The 18,369-nt window shown below is 51.9% G+C and overlaps 1 protein-coding gene across 3 annotated transcripts in view; it reads left to right on the forward strand.

The window, feature by feature from the left end:
- RANBP10 (RAN binding protein 10) overlaps positions 1 to 18,369 on the forward strand; it is a 67,034-nt gene that overhangs the window by 44,965 nt on the left and 3,700 nt on the right. For 2 of the 3 annotated variants that reach the window (XM_082367217.1, XM_082367219.1), the window contains 10 exons: positions 2,457 to 2,624; positions 9,026 to 9,048; positions 10,924 to 11,108; positions 13,512 to 13,624; positions 15,081 to 15,189; positions 15,290 to 15,438; positions 15,631 to 15,835; positions 16,893 to 17,014; positions 17,528 to 17,673; positions 17,991 to 18,102. In XM_082367217.1, the coding sequence (XP_082223343.1) occupies positions 2,457 to 2,624; positions 9,026 to 9,048; positions 10,924 to 11,108; positions 13,512 to 13,624; positions 15,081 to 15,189; positions 15,290 to 15,438; positions 15,631 to 15,835; positions 16,893 to 17,014; positions 17,528 to 17,673; positions 17,991 to 18,102 (1,332 nt within the window). The remainder of the gene's footprint in view (positions 1 to 2,456; positions 2,625 to 9,025; positions 9,049 to 10,923; positions 11,109 to 13,511; positions 13,625 to 15,080; positions 15,190 to 15,289; positions 15,439 to 15,630; positions 15,836 to 16,892; positions 17,015 to 17,527; positions 17,674 to 17,990; positions 18,103 to 18,369) is intronic. The other variant, XM_082367218.1, reaches the window with a different exon arrangement.

Here is an 18,369-nt window from a genome sequence, read left to right on the forward strand (position 1 = left end):
CACGGAGCAACTAAGCCCGTGAGCCACAACTACTGAGCCCACGTGCCACAACTACTGAAGCCTGTTCACCTAGAGCCCATGCTCTGCAGCAAGAGAAACCACTGCAGTGAGAAGCCCACGCACAGCAACAAAGAGTAGCCCCGCTCTCCACAACTAGCTGCATGCAGCAATGAAGACCCAACACAGCCAAAAATACATAAATAAAATAAATAAATTTTTAAAAGTTCAGTGTTATTATTAAATATATATATATATAATAATATTGAAAGTGAAATACTTAGAAATAAATTTGTTAAAAATCTGTTGAGAGAAATTAAAGAAGACCTAAATAAATGGAGAGGTATACCATGTTCATGGATTTGAATAATCAATATTATTAAGCTATCTATTCTCTCCAAATTGATCTGTAGATTCAACACAATCCCAATCAAAATCCCAGCAAGAAATCAACTATACACCAATTTAAAAAAATAATTAAAAAAATGATAAAGAAAAAAAAATCCCAGCAGGCCTTTGAGAGATACTGTTAAGAAAATGAAAAAGACAAGCCACAGACTGGGAGAAAATATTTGTAAAACACATTTTGTATCCAAAATATATCTATAACCTTATAACTCAGTAAGATATACAACCCGATTTTTATTTAAAATGGGTTAAAAATTTGAATAGACAATTCAATAATTTTCTAATAAACTGATGGTAAATAAGTATATGAAAAGATGCTCAACATCCTTGGACATTGGGGAAATGCAAATTAAAGCCCCTACATGCCTACTAAAATGTCCAAGAGAAGAAGAGAAAACCAGAACAACTGACAGTAACAAGTGCTGGTGAGACTGTGAACTCATACATTGCTGGTGGGAATGCAAAACAGTACAGCTACTTTGGAAAACAGTTTGGCAGTTTGTTATCAAGTAAAAGATATACTTATCTTGTGACCTGGCAGTACCACTTCTTAGTATTTACTTAAGAGAAATGAAAACATATGTCTGCACAAAGACCTATATACAAATATTTATTGGCTTTATTCATAATAGCAAAAAATTAGAAACAACTATATGTCATCAGCTAAGGAACGGACAAACTGTGGTATGTCCATACAATGGAGTACTACTCAGCAATAAAAGAAGCAAAATACTGGTACACCTAACAACGTGGATGAGTCTCAAACGCGTTATGCTAAGTGAAAGATGCCAGACACAAGAAACTCCATATTCTGTGATTCCATTTATATGACATTCTGTAAAAGGCAGAACCATAGGAACAAATCAGACCAGTGTTGCCAAAGACTTGGGGGTGCGTGGAGTGGAATTGACTGCAAAGAGGCATGAGGGAAAACTTTTTGGAGTGATGGGAATGTTCTATATCTTGATCGTGGTGGTGGTAACATTTGTTAAAACTTGTTGAACTATCAATTAAAAAGGAAGACTCTTATTACATGTAAATTATACTTAAGTTAAAAAAAACATTAAAAGAACAACAACCATGGGACTTCCCTGGTGGCACAGTGATTAGGAATCCGCCTGCCAGTGCAGGGGACACGGGTTCGAGCCCTGGTCTGGGAAGATCCCACATGCTGTGGAGCAACTAAGCCCGTGTTCCACAACTACTGAGCCTGCGCTCTAGAGCCCATGAGCCACAACTACTGAGCCCGCGTGCCACAACTACTGAAGCCCAAACACCTAGAGCCCGTGCTCCACAACAAAGAGAAGCCATCAGGGGCTTCCCTGGTGGTGCAGTGGTTAAGAATCCACCTACCAATGCAGGGGACACGGGTTCGATCCCTGGTCCAGGAAGATCCCACATACCACGGAGCAGCTAAGCCCGTGTGCCACCACTACTGAGCCTGCGCTCTAGAGCCCACGAGCCACAACTGCTGAACCCGCACACCCCAACTACTGAAGTCCATGCGCCGAGAACCCGTTGCTCCTCAACAAGAGAAGCCACCACAATGAGAAGCCTGCGCAGCTCAATGTAGAGTAGCCCCCACTCGCCGCAATGAGAGAAAGCCCGCACACAGCAACGAAGACCCAGTGCAGCCAGAAATAAATAAATAAGATAAATAAATTTAAAAAAAGAAAAACAACAACCATGATACACCTCAGAGTTCAGTTCAAGCCTCTTCTCCTTCATGAGGCTTTCCCCAACTACCTCCTTGTTTCATGGCCCTCTGATAAGTCCCTTCCAGGGCACTCATGGTTTTGGTTCCTATCAACCACAGCTTGGGCTCCTTCTTCAGTAGGGCTGCCTCAACTCCTCAGGGCAGTGACTTGCTGAACTCACTGCTCATTTAGCATAGCCAGACCCTGCCCACAGCTGGCTCTGTGAGAGGCCAGGAGTGCTGGTGAGGTGGTAGCAGGCTAGGGAGAGGAGCTCAGACCTGGGTGGGCTTCTGTGACTGTCTTGTTTTTCTCTCAAGTACCTCACCTCAGCTCTTGCTCTCTTTTCCCCCACAGGTTGGGATAAACATTCCTATGGTTACCATGGTGATGATGGGCATTCCTTCTGTTCCTCGGGGACTGGCCAGCCCTATGGTCCCACATTCACTACAGGAGACGTGATTGGCTGCTGCGTCAACCTCATCAATGGCACTTGCTTCTACACGAAGAATGGCCACAGCCTTGGTGGGTACATAGGGGACCTTGGAGGGTCTGCCCTGTGGAGCCACTTTGGTTGGTGAGAGGCTTTGAAGCCAAAGCAGTGTTGTAGATCCTCTGCTGAGCTCAGGGCAACTGCAGCCATTTCCTAGCATCAGAGCCCTGCAAGGGGAACGGAGGGTATAGAAGTGGTCCCTTTGTTAATCCATCCATTCAGCAGCATTTATCGAGCCTGGGTCAGTGCTGAGAGAGCAGCAATGTCGTGGTCATGCTCCTGGCCTGTGTGACACTCGTTGGAGCGAGGTTTAGGGTCAATGAGAAGTTTGAGGGGCCCTAGTACCTACTTGACAGTGGTAGTGATTTGTATGCCTGTCGCCTGGGCCCAGACTTTCTCTGGCCCTTCTGCAGGGCACTGGTTGCTGTGGAGCAACAGTGAGGGCTGCTCTAGTACAGGAGGTAAACAGGCTGGAGTCAGATGGGGTCAGGTCGCTTCTGGCCTGTTTGTGGTTAATAGACAGCAACCTGGACAGAGTTATATTGAAAAAGTCCCTTTGGTTAAACTGAGAAGGAGGGACTGATTGGAGTAAGGGCTGAGGAAGAGGCAGGTGGCATGAGCCGTGGCCGTGGTGATGGGTGCAGGCAGTGGAGAACAGGCCTGCAAAGGCCTAGGGGTGCCGCAGCGGGGCTTAGTGATAGATGGGGTGCACTGGAAAGAAGGGAACATGGTAAAGTGGCTGGATTAGTTGTGCTGTCAACTAGGATCAGAAACCCAGGAGAAGCAGCAGTCCTTGGAAGGTCTTGAGAACTCTGGAGGATACCTTGAAGAGTAGTCCTGTACACATTTAGGAATTTAGGATTAGAAACTAAGAGAGAGAGGAACTTTGGCTATTCTGACACCTTGCCGTAGTAGGGCTGACTGCTATTTGGCCCTCGAGTGAGTGGAACCCATGGCCAAAGTGGCCCTGAGGTGGTACCTAACTGCTGGGCCAGCCTACCTGGGTTTGCAGAGGTCTCTAATCTGGCAGAACCCTATCAGCCAGGTTGACCACAGGCCTTGCCAGGAAAGGGAGTTGGGCATTTTACTTTGAACCCAACTTGTAGGAGGCTCACTTCCCCTGGTTTGCGGGGCAGTCAAAAGGTGGCTGCCACTCCCCACATCCCTCTGTGGCTTCTCCGGGAGATGAGCCCGGGCAAAATCAGGGGACCTGAGTGGAAATGGGGTTTACTTGCGGCTGGGGCTGAGCGAGCAGGAGCCAGCATTCCTCAACAGGGCAGTCAGATGCCACAGCCTAGAATGGGCAGCCAAGAGCATAGCACAGACGATGCAGAGCTGACCCAGGTGCACATCCGGAGAAACTCTCCCCTGAAATCCATGGCCAGCTAGCTGCAGTTGCTGGTATCCAGCCTGTGAGGAGCTAGCTGCTGGAGGGCAAGGCCAAGGTCTCAAGATGACTCCTCATTCCCCACTCTGTTCTCTGACTCCAGCTATTTCCTGCCTCTTAACTTTTCTGCTGTCAGAGTCCCAGGGGCCACTGTTATGGGCTATCAGTCCTTACCCAAGCCCTGTTTCACTTGCCCCTCCGAGCCAGGCCCAGTTCTGCCCGTCTGCTCTGAATACTTGCCCTCCTTACATCTCTTCAGTTTGTCCACACTTTGCTCAGAGCATGGCACCTGCTGTGGGACATAAGATTTGGGGCATATCTGCTGTCCCTTCTGCACCTGCACCTCCCGCCTCTGGGCTCTAAGCTCTTTGTCAGTCAGATCCCTAGGTCCCTAAGGAGCTCATGGCCACCTTAATGTCAGCCCAGACCTTCACACTGTTTTTATTTTATTTATTTGTTTATTTATTTAGGCCGCGTTGGGTCTTCGTTGCTGCACGTGGGCTTTCTCTAGTTGTGGCGAGCGGGATCTACTCTTTCTTGCGGTGCGCAGGCTTCTCATTGCGGTGGCTGCTCTTGCTGCGGAGCATGGGCTCTAGGCACGCGGGCTTCAGTAGTTGTGGTGCATGGGCTCAGTAGTTGTGGGACGTGGGCTCAGTAGTTGTAGCTCGTGGGCTCTAGAGCTCAGGCTCAGTAGTTGTGGTGCGCGGGCTTAGTTGCTCCGCAGCATGTGGGATCTTCCAGGACCAGGGCTTGAACCTGTGTCCCCTGCATTGGCAGGCAGATTCTTAACCACTGTGCCACCAGGGAAGCCCCCTCACACTGTTTTTAAAAACTCATCTCCCAGGACTTCCCAGGCAGTCCAGTGGTTAAGACTCCGCACTTTCCACTGCAGGGGGCACGGGTTTGATACCTGGTTGGGGAACTAAGATCCCACGTGCCGCGCGGCACAACCAAAAAAAAAAGAAAAATAAAAAATAAAAACTCCTCTCCCTAGTACATGTTTTTTTTGTTTTGGTTTGGGTTTTTTTAATTAATTAATTTATTTTTGGCTGCGTTGGGTCTTCGTTGCTTCGAGCGGGCTTTCTCTAGTTTCAGTGAGTGGGGGCTACTCTTCATTGTGGTGCACAGGCTTCTCATTGCGGTGGCTTCTCTTATTGCGGAGCACGGGCTCTAGGCACGCAGGCTCAGTAGTTGTGGTGCACGGGCTTAGTTGCTCTGCATGTGGGATCTTCCCGGACCAGGGCTCGAACCCATGTCCCCTGCATTGGCAGGCAGATTCTTAACCACTGCACCACCTGGGAAGTCCCCCCTAGTACGTGTTTATATAGACCCCATGGAAGACCTGACACATCTTGTAATAAAACTTCCTTTAGGCCTATATTATCTATTTTTCTAGCCTGTCACGATCTTCTTTGGTCTTGCTTTTTCTATCTCGAATATTTGGTATCCTCTTCAGCATTGTATTAACCTAAATTTTGATAAACATGTTTATTTGTGTTTTCATCAAGATATTGATAAAAATATTGGAAGAGGACAAGGCTGGATTTGAGCCCTTCAGCCTACAGCTTGTCCAGGTAGACACCAGCCATTTAAGAATCACTTCATTATGTTAATTGAATCTTGTGTTTTTCTGTCTTTTCCACAAGGATACTACTGAGACCTTACTAAAAAATGGATATGACCTGTCCTCTGCATTTTCTAGATCATGAAATTTGATGGGAAGCCAGTGAAAGTTATAGACCACTTGGTGAATCTTCTAATGACCTTGTTTCCTTTTCACAAGCCAGCTTATCAATATAATGCACTTCAGAATCTCACGCAGGATCAGTGAGCCAATCATTGCTCTCTAACCTCAGAACATTTCTCTCTTTAGAGAAGCAGAGTGATGTTTCCTGCCTCTGGCCGCCCCGCTCCTTTTATTTGCTCCATTGTCCTCTGTCACAACACTCACCCTGTGTGTCATTGGTCAGTTGTCTGTGTAATTACTAGTTGCATGCCATCTCTCTTGCTGGAGTTTGCAGCACTTTTAGGGCCAGGCTTACAGCTGGTTCCCTATTGCCTGTCATAAGGCCTAGCTCCTGGGAGGTCTCAGCAAATACTTGACGGGAGAACAAATGAACACTGAGTGAATGGAGACTGGAGACTGACGTCTCACCCACAAGTGGTCCATGAGCTTTCAGAGTAATTTTTTTTTGGCTGCATTGCACAGCATGTGGGATCTTGGCTTTCCCACCAGGGATCGAACCCGCACCCCCTGCAGTGGAAGCGCGGATTCTTTTTCTTTTTTTTAAATTTATTTATTTATTTATTTATTTATTTATTTATTTATTTATTTATTTTTGGCTGCGTTGGGTCTTCGTTGCTGCGTGCGGGACCTCTCTAGCTGTGACGAGCAGGGGCCACTCTTCGCCGCGGTGCATGGGCCTCTCATTGCGGTGGCCTCCCCCGTTGCAGAGCACGGGCTCTAGGGCGCCTGGGCTTAGTTGCTCCACGGCACGTGGGATCCTCCCAGACCAGGGCTCGAACCCGTGTCTCCTGAATTGGCAGGCGGACTGTTAACCACTGTGCCACCAGGGAAGCCCTGAAGCGCGGATTCTTAACCACTGAACACCCGGGGAAGTCCCCAGAGTAATTTTTATACAGGCTCTTTATACCCTCAGCCTCAGTGACCCCTGAGCTATGTCTTTTTGGCTCAGTGTACTTCTTAGCAGCAGGTTTGAATGTCCTATTTGCATCCTGGATCTTTGCCTGGACCTTCTCAGATCTTCCCTTGGGCCATCTCAGATCTTGCCATCACAGTGTCTTTGTGGAGGCTCCCAGAGACCTACAGGGCTATAGGGAGCAGTGTTGCCCTTGTTCAGTGCAATAGGGGGTGGAGTAGCCTCTTTCCTCATCTTCCTGGAAGCACCTCAAGGCCTTGTCCTTCCTGAGTCCCACTGTGAGTAGAGCTAGGCAAACCCGGGTAGGTCATCCCCTGGGCAGAAATGTGGCAGTTGTCTCGCCCTGTGGCGCAACTGTAGCCAACTTGTACCTAGACCTCACAGTTTATGAAGCAGCTTTCATAGAGAATCTGTTTCTCCTTCCTTCTTGAGGTGTTGGGTATATTGTTACCCCCTTTTTTCAGATGGGCTCAGAGAGGTTGGGTAGCTTGCCAAAGGTCACACTGCAGATAATTGATGGAGCCTGGACTCCGCTTTCTTCCAGGGTTCTGTGGGCCTCTTCATGAGCCTGGGAGTACAGCAGCAGTTGCCTGGCCACACTGAGATTCATGGGGGCAGCTCCCATGCAGACCTGGTGGGTGGACATGGAGGGGCTTCCAGATTCCATCCTGCTAGTTCTGTGACTGCTGACTCTGCTTGTGGGGCTCAGGAGTTGCCTCAGGCAGGAAGGTCATGGGTTTCTGAACTTCTTTCACTGAGGAGCAAAATAGCCCAGTAAAGAATGTAAACAGTCTCTCTGTGCCTTGGTTTTTTCATATGTAAACTAGTGTCAGAGACAGTATACACCTTCCAGGGTTGTTCTGAGGATTAAATGCTTCCTTGTAAGACATGATTCCAGTGCCCAGCACAGAGGAAGAACATGGGATGCTCACTTGGCTGCTGTCAGGATTCTGGCCCCAGGTTTACTGGGAGACCTATCATCAGACCCTCACCTGTTCTTCAGTCTTGCTGGGTTTCAGTTTCTTTTTGGGGTGGAGTTGAGGGAGCAGACAGGGACCTCTAGTCAGTGGTTTGAAAACCTCTCAGGCCAAAAGCTTAGGAGCTTCTAGAAGATATAAGAATTTTAAAAAATGGGAAGGCTATGAGCCCTTGGGAGAGTGTCCTTGGGCCTTGAGTCATTTCTCAATCTGCAAAATACGAATGCTCTGGTAGATATGCTGAGGCCCCTCTCCTGCTCAGGGCTCTTCCTATATTTAGGGTCCCTATCCCTTCTACCCTCACTTCTGATTCAGGACTAAGGTCCCTAGAAACACAGCTTCTTCTCTTGGCAGGAGGGTTCAGAGGGTACACAGGCCACTGTTAACTTGGGCTTTGTCAACTCGGAATCTCTGGGGACTCTGGGCAAGTATGGGCTGAAGATGGGCAGCTGCCGCCTTCTCTGTCTCCACTGCTCTGTCAGCTTAGAGATGATGTTGGAGCATCAGACTAGGAATGAGTCCAGTCCCACTAGTTTCTGCTGGTTTTATGACTGTTGGCAAATCATTTAACCTCTGAGGCTTACTTTCCACATCTGTAAAATGGGGGTAAGAAAGCCTGCTACCCATAGTTGGTATGAGGATCAGATGAGGTAATGGATGGGAAAGGGCCTGGCATACACAGGAGGTCTCCATAAATACATGTTGGATCAAGAGAACAATCAGGCCTAGAGAGGCCTCACGGTAGATCATTTGGGTTTAGTCCTTCCTAGCAGGTTTTCCCTGAGAGGGTAGAAATGCTGTGGACAAATACCCAAATATCTGACTTCACTTCTGGCCAAGCGACTCAGCAAAGGGAAGGCCAGGGTGTAAACCTACCAGGCAGGACTTCCCTGGTAACGCGGTGGTTAAGAATCCGCTGGCCAATGCAGGGGACATGGGTTCGAGCCCTGATCCGGGAAGATCCCACATGCGGTGGTGCAATTAAGCCCGTGCGCCACAACTACTAAGCCTGCGCTCTAGAGCTCACAAGCCACAACTACTGAGCCCGTGTGCCACAACTACTGAAGCCTGCGTGCCTAGAGCTCACAACAAGAGAAGCCACCACAATGAGAAACCCGCGCACCGCAACAAAGAGGAGCCCCCACTCGCCGCAACTAGAGAAAGCCCACGCGCACAGCAACGAAGACCCAAAGCAGCCAAAAATAAATAAATAAATAAATTTATTAAAAATATAAATAAAATAAAGTAAAATAAAAAATAAACCTACCAAGCCCTGGCTAGTGCTTGTCCTTCACCATAGGGGAGGTGTGGTGACCAGCTCCTTCCCCAGCCATTGTGACGGACCCTCGCGGGGCCCACAGAGACATGGGAAACCAGGTGGCCTGATGACTGTTCCTTTCCCTCCACAGGTATAGCCTTCACAGACCTCCCGGTAAGTACTACTATTGGGTCTCCTGCTCTGGCCCCGGGGGCCGACTGGGAAAGGGCATGGTGTTACCTGCAAGTTCAGGGTGTGGAGTACTGCCCTCTCCCCAGCCAGGGATGTGTGCTGTGTTGTCAGCTTGAAGGGACCAGTAGGCGGTACCTGCCAGCCTTCTCTCTCCAGCAACAAGGCCTGGTCTTCCTCCATGTCTCTTAGCAGGTGACAGAGATTTGTGGCATTTCCAAAGGCAGCTAGGAGGTGGGGGACGGTGTGGGCAGAGATGAGGTAGCTCCATGGCTCAGCTGGTCTGAACCAGTTCTGTGTGGCTTATAACCAGTGGACCTGTGTGCAAAGTATAGAAAATTGTTCATATAGAAAATTGTTCCTGAACTGTTAGGGAGCCAGGTCCCTGTGCATACCCATCAAAGATCCCTGAGGAAAGCCAGTGCCCTAGGGGACTGAACCTGCTACTGTGCAGGGTACTCCTGGGCCAGAGAGGTGAGATTTATGGGGTTTTCTCCTCTTAGAAAAGGGTGAGGTTTCCTGCTGGCTTCATTCAGGGCTCATCCCACCTCCTGCACTCCAGTCCTTCCTTGTCATGAGTCATCACAGGCCTTGTCACGTGCAGGGCCTCCACCCAGAATGCTGGGAGCCTGGCCTGGCTCTGTGTGCCCTGGCTGGGGTCTAGAAGGAGGAAAGGTTTGCTGACTCTGGGGGCTGCTTAGGGATCCTGGGCTCCCCTGTGATGCTCTAGGAATAGGAAATGCCCCTGTGATCTGAGGGGCCTTCTGAAGCCCAGACTGCACCATGCAGGATCCTGTTAGAACCTCTGTCTATGTATCAAAATCCTTCCCTCCAACCTGGAGTCCCCAGAGAGGGGCTGTGGTCCTAAGCAAAGAAAGAGAACAGACACAGGAGGAGAATTCTGACCCTGAGTGGGGAAGAGTCTAGTGGTGGAGGTATGACATGAAACACCCAGACGTGGATGTGATGGCACTCTGTGCCAAGTGCTAGAAAGGCTGAACCCAGTGTGCAGTACCAGCACGTGGTAGTCAGGAATGATACGTGGTCTGAGGATGGAAGGTGGAAGAGAAGACTGGGGACCCGGGGACAATGAGGAGGAGGCTGGTGAGACACTGGGCTGTAGCAGTGGGAGCCATAGGAGGCATGGAGTGAGGGAGCGACCTGGCAAAAGCTGGTCAAGGCAGGGGATAGATGGGAAGCGGGGAGCCCTACACCCAGAGGGACATGCCCAAACCTCACTGGCCAGAAGATCCTCCTCTTAGTGAGCCTCAGACAGGAAGGGCAGCAGCCTTTCTTTACCCTTTTCCAGTGTCAGGGGGTCCATACCACCTAACCCCCTTGGTCATTTGGCCATACTTTCCTCTTCCTCCCCTCCTTTCCTCTCTCCCCGCATCCCTTCCTGCCCCCTTATATACCCCCCTTTTTTGTAGCAAAGGGATCCTTGGTCCTGGATCTTTCTGAGAGGAGCCATCATCCACCCCTGCAGCAGATCTTCATGGGCACACCTGCAGGGTTGTGGAGCCCAGCCTGCCTCTCTGTGCCCTGGCTGAGTCCCGAAGGGGGGCCTTGGGCTTTGGGAACACTACAGCCTCTGATGCAGGGCAAGAGACTCCATGTTGAGCCTGGCTTGCTTTTCTTTTGCTTTCTCCCCTCAAACTTTGGGGAATAGTGTCTCTGCTAGGGAGGTGGGCAGAATGTGGCTTAGCCCTGCCTCCCCCAGCCATGCTGCAATTCTCTCAAAGCCAAAGCAACGGCCTGCAGGAGCCAGCGCCTTCCCCTCTGTGCTGGAGGTGAGATGAGGCGAGGCCCTGCTGCCCCATTGCCCTCAGGGCCCAACTGACATTTCATTCTCCTCCTCAGGCCAACCTCTACCCCACCGTAGGCCTGCAGACACCTGGGGAGATTGTGGACGCCAACTTTGGGCAGCAGCCCTTCCTGTTTGACATTGAGGACTACATGCGGGAGTGGCGTGCCAAGGTCCAGGGCACTGTCCACTGCTTCCCCATCAGTGCCCGGCTTGGCGAGTGGCAGGCGGTGCTGCAGAAGTGAGTGCCCCGCTCCCGCCCTTACCCAGCCCTGCCCCATCCCAGGGGCCTCACTCTCCTGTAGGCCCCTGTACTGCTACAAGCTGCTCTTGTGAACTTTAGTGGGTAGCATTCCTTCTGGAAAGCACTCCCAGGATGACTCTGCCTGCTGCTCTCCTGCTCCTCTCTTAGTTCAGTTCTCCAGAGCTGCTCCTAATTAAACCTTTGCCCCCTCAACTGGATCGGAAGGCCCTGTATGTAATATCACCAGCAGGGCTGTTTTCCTTCCCCAGGTCATTTTGCAGAGGATGTGCTAGTACGTCCTGTGGTATCTTCCTCTGTGCACTTTTTTTTTCCATCATAGGGAGTGTCTGTCATGCCATGACTCTGGCCTAAGGTCACCTCTCAGGGTCAGATCCAGCTAAGTCCCTTGCATCTGTGGCAGTGGTGGTGTGAAGAGGGTCCTGCCTAGGACCTAGCTGGCTCTTGGCTGATTAATTCCCAGCCTCTCCTGGGAGACAGTCTTGATGAGAATCCCAAGGGAGGCCAGATATGGTTCTCTCTTCCAGTTGACAGCTGCAGGCCTGAGTGAGGCAATGACCTGTACCCACTCTGCCAGGAGGTGGGTTAGTTTGTTAGCTTGGCTCCCAGGGGTGGGCAGAGAAGGGCTGGGCTTCTACTAGCTCTGGTCATTGCCCTGCAGACACCGGGGTACCAGAGTCCAGCGGGTGGGGGTGGGGTGCACACTGGGTTCTCTGTGTAGCCTTCCTTTCTTTAGGGATTGATATTGAGGCAGGCCCCATGGGAGGGCTGAGGCAGGGGCTAGGTGGCCAGACCCTTCTCAGGAATAGCAGCACTACTACATCTTGTCCCCAGCCCCCAGAACTTATAAGAAGCCCTTCCTTGGAGGGCCAGCACGGTGCCAGTCCCCATAGCAGGCTTGCTGGGACAGGCAAGGGGAGAGGTGGAGCTGCCCCAGCTGTGTGGGGGAGGGACTAATACTCTCAGTTGACAGGGCCTGGGCTCATCATGTGGGTGTATTTGTTTACATGTATGTATCTGTGTACCTGTGTGTGTTCATATGTAGTATTTGCTGAGACCTGCATATAACTCATATCTGTGATTTCATATAACTTCGCTTTATGGACATCGTTAATGGCTGTATTATCTCGCAGACACATTTGCCACAAGCCCCTTGGCTGGCTTCCCTTGGTGGTAGGTTCAGGTTATTTCCTCTCTCTTGCTTGTGTAGGTCACCGTTTTGTACATAAAGAGTTTTCCATATTTAAGATTATTTTCTGGGTGTCCTTTCAAGAAGTGGAATTACTGAGTCAAAGGGACTGTACATTTTAGTGTCCTCTGATGTGCATATGGGCGCATCTGAACCATGTTTTATCAAGAATTTTTGCCCTTGTGTTTATAATAATATAAATATTATAATTCTTATTCATAATTAATGTTATAAATACATAATTTCATAATAAGAGGTTGTATATATTGACTTCTTGCTTTGCTAGGCACTTTATGTGGATCATCTCATTTACCCCTTAAAACATGAGGGAACACACAGCTGAACTTCTGTGCCTTCCACATGACAGCCCTTCAGACATTTGTGTTTGGCAGTTATAATAATGACATTGACATATGCACACACCAAGGTATTCACTTTTGTACACATCAGATATGAGGACTCTACGTGTGCAGCTGCTTAGCCAGCTTTGGGTGGGTTTAAATGGTTTCTGGGCATCAGGCTTCTCAGGGCCATCTCCCAAAGATTGTGTTCCTGTTGGCCATGCTACTGCCTGAAACCTTGGCTTCTTGGGCCCTTAATTTGTTGTGTATCGTGGAGTAACTTGGGTCGTGGGTTAGCTCCCCATCACCGTCTGGAGCCAACACTCCCGAGGGCCAGGTTCACCTGAGCTGGAATGCTTCTGCCGGGCGCGTGGGGCACCTGCAGAGGAGCTCCTGTGTCTGTAGAAGGTACGCACATGGCATGCATCGTCACTGGGCAGCTGCCAGACTGCGTGGCTGGCTGCCCATCCAGGAAGCCCTCATAGAGACTCTCGGCAGTCTCTGGGTTTGCTGCAGGTCACAGGAGGCAGCCGCTTCTATAAGGAGACGGTATGTGCCTCTGTATGTACTTTTGTTGTCATACTTGCCCGCCTGTGGGCAGTATATCCCAGAGAAACTGCAGCCACTCCTCCAAGCTGTGAGGACAGATGTGGTGACCTGCCCCTCTCCCGCCTGACTGCATGAGCACTGGGGGATGTTCTCATTTTGTTTCAGCCCCTTTGTTATTCTGTGGAGGTTGCACCTTTAAGATATGTTTAGGGAAAACCTAACAGGGAGATAGTCTGTCCCATCAGGGGGTTGGTGAGAAATGCAGTTCTTAAGTGTCACCTTGAGCGTTTCCTTTTTTTCTAGCATGGTCTCATCTTACCTGGTGCATCATGGGTATTGTGCCACGGCCACGGCTTTTGCCCGAATGACTGAAACCCCGATTCAGGAAGAACAAGCGTCCATAAAGAACAGACAAAGTAAGGTTGATTCTCCTCTCCCCTCTCCCTCCCTCTCTCACCTGTCCCTAATTCTGCTCTCTGGCTCATGGCAGCCTTGGGTAACCTGTCAGGAGTCTGTTCAGCTCAGGTCCTCACCAGAAGACCAGCCCACAGCCCAGCCCCAGGCCCTTCTTCTGTCCCTCTTTCAAGGCCACACTGTCCAGAAGGACAGTCCAGCAGCATGGGAATGTCTCGGTGCAGCCTCCCTAGTGCATACTCTGGTGGCCTGGCGCAGGCTGGGGCCTGGTATGGCTGGATCTTCCTCCATGCTTTTTTCCTTTCTCCTGCATCCTGGATTCCACTCAGCCTCCTGTTCACGGTCTTCTAGAAGGAGTGTGTTTGCATCTTACCAGTTCAGTGCCCTGCCTTTGCCACCATTTACTCAACCTTAGTAGTTCTGCCTGCCCCTGGGCGGAGAGGGGACTGAAGCAGTCAGACACGGGGAAGGCTGATGCTCCGTGGCCACTGGGGTAGACCTCTCTCTGCTTCCCGCCTCTGGTCCTGGGCTTTGCAGACAGACAAAGAAGGAGCCAAAGGACGCTTTCCTGGTGTTCATACTAGCCTGCATACTGCGTGTTTGGGGCTCTTTTGTGGAAGGAGGGTGCTGGGAAAGAGGGAACAGCCCAGAAAGGAGATAGGAAGAGGAGAGGAGAGTGAGGGAGAGTAGGTGTGTGTGGACACGTGTGCCTGTGTGTGCCTGCTTGCGTCACTCTGAGCCTGTCGTCTCTGTGTATGTGCATGTGTCTGTGTCTCCCAGAGAAGCCACGCCCAGCCAGACAGTCGGAAAGGGATCCCAGACTTGGGATCTACCCAGAAGTCGCTCCCAGCAAGACGCACCAGGCCCCAGGGCAAGAGCACGATGCCGATGGCCTGAGAGGTGTCAATGTCAGAGCTGCCAGTGTGAGGAGGATGACCTCCTCTCTCAGCAGGGGGCGCGCCGCAGCCCCTGAAGACCGCCGAGACATGGGCCCTGGCCCAGAATCCATGAGCTCCCATGCCAACCCCCTGTGAAGCCTGAGGAGAGAAGTCTGTCTGAAGAGGAGCCTCTCAGGCCACGAAGCTGCCCGGGTGCCCATCCCTAGATTATGCTCCCACAGCCAGGACCTCTTCCCCCGCCCGGGTCCCTGGCAACCTGTACTCCATAGGAGCAGGCCTCCAAACTCAACCTGCTGCCTCTAGGCTAAGAGCACCCCGCTCCATTTTCCCCTCTTATTCTTTGAGGACTACCTGACACTTGACAGAAACCAGGATCTATTGTGGGGCTGGATGGCCAGGTTGTTTCTTCAGCCTCTTCTGTGAGCATCTCAGTGGGCTTGCCACTCTGAACCAGCCCACCTGTCAGCTGGTCCGTGCTTGGGGCTGGCAGTGTGTAAACGTGTGGCTGTGAGGAAGGTCTGCGGCCCCTCGCTCACTGCCGCATTCTTGCTCTCTACAGAGATCCAGAAGCTGGTGCTGGAGGGCCGTGTGGGTGAGGCCATTGAGACCACACAGCGCTTCTACCCAGGGCTGCTGGAGCACAACCCCAACCTGCTCTTCATGCTCAAGTAAGTTTGGGGCACCGTCAGGTCCCCCACAGCCCAGCTGGTGGTGGGCATACACAACCCGGACCAAGCCCAGAGCGTTGCTGCTCTGCTCCTTCTGCAGGTGCCGACAGTTTGTGGAGATGGTGAATGGGACTGACAGTGAGGTCCGCAGCTTGAGCTCCCGAAGCCCCAAGTCCCAGGACAGCTACCCTGGCTCCCCAAGCCTCAGCCCCCGACACGGCCCCACTAGTTCCCACATGCACAACACAGGTCAGCCACTCTCCAGAGGGCTCTGGGAAGAACTGGTGTGGAGAAGCAAGGCCACCCATACACCCTTCCCTGGGATGGGCTCAGGGCTTGCTGCTGGATTGGGGGAAGGGAAATGGGACCACTGTAGTTATTCCTGGGGCCCTGCTTGATGGCAAGCTGCCCCTCCTCTTCTGACTGTTCCCCGGCTTTTAGGAGCAGATAGTCCCAGCTGCAGCAATGGCGTCGCTTCCACCAAGAGCAAACAGAACCACAGTAAATACCCTCCGCCCAGCTCCTCCTCTTCCTCGTCATCGTCCTCATCCTCCTCATCTCCATCCTCAGTCAATTACTCCGAGTCCAACTCAACAGATTCCACCAAGTCCCAGCCCCACAGCAGTACCAGTAACCAGGAGACCAGGTGCCTGTTCTGCTCTGCTTCTTCCTCCTGCCTTCTGCTCTGCGCCCACTGCAGCCTGTCCTTTGAGCGCCACCCTGCCCTTTACCCCCCACCTCCATCCCAGGTCTGTGCCTGGAATAGTAACCGCTGACCCACCAGGCCTGGCATTGGCTCCAGCTTCTGGTCCAACTCTTTTTTTTTTTTTTTTTTATAAATTTATTTATTTATTTATTTTTGGCTGCATTGGGTCTTCGTTTCTGTGCAAGGGCTTTCTCCAGTTGCGGCGAGCGGGGGCCACTCTTCATCGCGGTGCGCGGGCCTCTCACTGTCACGGCCTCTCCCGTTGCGGAGCACAGGCTCCAGACGCGCAAGCTCAGTAGTTGTGGCGCACGGGCCCAGTTGCTCCGCGGCATGTGGGATCCTCCCAGACCAGGGCTCGAACCCGTGTCCCCCGCATTGGCAGGCGGACTCTCAACCACTGCGCCACCAGGGAAGCCTGGTCCAACTCTTGATTCAGCTGCCACTTTCCTTGGCCCTGTCTTTCTCCAGAGGTACTGACACTGAGAATGTGGTTGCCTCCAAGGATACCAGGCCTCTCAGAACCCCCAGGGTCTATACTAAAGGAGCTTTTACTGGGCTTAGCTTGTGGTCAGCCAGGTTGGGCAGGCAGGGTTTTTAGGTTGCAGACTGTAGGTGGCTTTCAGTAGCCCTCCAGCATGCCACAGGGATGACCTGGGTTTGGCTCCCAGAGATGCCTATCAGGACTTACCTGCCCTGGTCATTGGGGGTCAGGGGGTGTATAGAAGGGGTGTGCCAACTCAGAGGAGGGCCAGGGTGGGGACGGTCACGGAGGCAGCATGGGGACCAGAGTGGGAGTGAGGTAACAAGCCTCTGGGATGGCTGGTGTCACAGTAGGGCCCAAGTGTTAGAGCCTGGGAAACCTGGGAGCTGTCCTTCATGCCCTTTGGGGACCTCAGTTTACCCACTGCATACTGCGGCTAAAACCTAAATGGAGGCCCAACCAGGCTGCTCCAGTCACATCCCCTTTGCTAACTCCCACCTCAACCCTTCTCCACAGCGACAGTGAGATGGAGATGGAGGCGGAACATTACCCCAATGGTGTGCTGGAGAGCATGTCCACACGCATTGTCAATGGTGCCTACAAGCATGAGGACCTGCAGACGGATGAGTCCAGCATGGGTAAGGCCATGCCCCCGCATGGTGTTCCACAGGCGGCATTGCTCAGTCCCGGTGCCCTCTCCCCTCTGTGGGGGTTGGGATGGGCAGGCTTTGGTGGCTTGAGAAGCTCTATCCAGATCTGGTCCACTGCCTCCTTAGCCAATCATGAATCGGTGCTTGAGGTGGGAAGGCCTCAGCCTGCTGCCCAGAACAAGTTCCCAGCATTTGTGGCTGGAGGGAGTTGGGGAGAGCAGACACCTTATGAACACCCTTGCATCTTGCAGAGGGTGGGAAGAGGGCAAGCTTTGAGTCCTGTCTGACTCCTAGACCATGGGCTAGGTGGACGAAGAAGAGCTCAGCTCTGGATGGTCCACCTGCTCCTCTCTGCCCTCACTTGCCTCTAGCAGAAGCTGCACCACCCCACCCTACCCCCAGCCAAGGTCCTTCTTGTCGTGTTCTTTGGGGTCCACACCCTAGTCCTCCTTTTCTCTCTTTATCCCTCCTGATGTGTTCTCTGCTGGGCTCTGGGTGCAGATGATGGGCATCCTCGGCGGCAGCTCTGCGGGGGCAATCAGGCGGCCACAGAAAGGATTATCCTGTTTGGCCGTGAGTTGCAGTCACTGAGTGAGCAGCTGGGCCGGGAATACGGCAAGAATTTGGCCCACACGGAGATGCTGCAGGTACAGAACAAGCCAGGCCCTCATACAGAATGGGCCCCCATTTGGTGGTGGGGCAGGGTGACTGGGAGGGCACTGGGGGCAGGCAGCAGCAACAGGACAGTGTGGGCTCTAGTCAAGTCTACAGTGGGGAACAGGACATTCAGGGTACACCCCACCCTCTCTAGGTTCTGGGGAGGACACAGCCCTACCTGACCCTTCAGTCGGGGTATGTTGTGCTCTCCGTGGGCATCACACAGGGCACTGTATCCCCCTGGAGCCATGGAGGAGGGAGTGCGTGGTGCGTGCCACAATCCTCTCAAGAATGCCCTGTCCTTTAGGATGCCTTTAGCCTGCTTGCGTACTCAGACCCCTGGAGCTGCCCAGTTGGCCAGCAGCTTGACCCCATCCAGAGGGAGCCTGTATGCGCTGCCCTCAACAGCGCCATTTTAGGTAAGTGGATCTAACAAAAACAGAAGCTGGCCTATGAGTACCTAGGTTGGCCCCTTCACCCCTCCCTAGAAATTGCTGATGTTTATCCAGATCTGGGCAGTGAGCTCTGCCCAGAGGCTCTCTGGTGACCCATAGGACTCTTGGGCTCCCATAGCTGAACCTAAACCCTGACCTCCCTCTGCCCAACTGAGTTGGCTGGCTAGATCATGATGGGCCCTAGACTATGACCCTGGGCCTTGGCTAGCTCATTGCTCTAAAGAAAGCTGA

Source organism: Balaenoptera borealis, assembly GCF_965194805.1.
Source record: "Balaenoptera borealis genome assembly, chromosome: 19".
Lineage (NCBI taxonomy): Eukaryota > Metazoa > Chordata > Mammalia > Artiodactyla > Balaenopteridae > Balaenoptera > Balaenoptera borealis.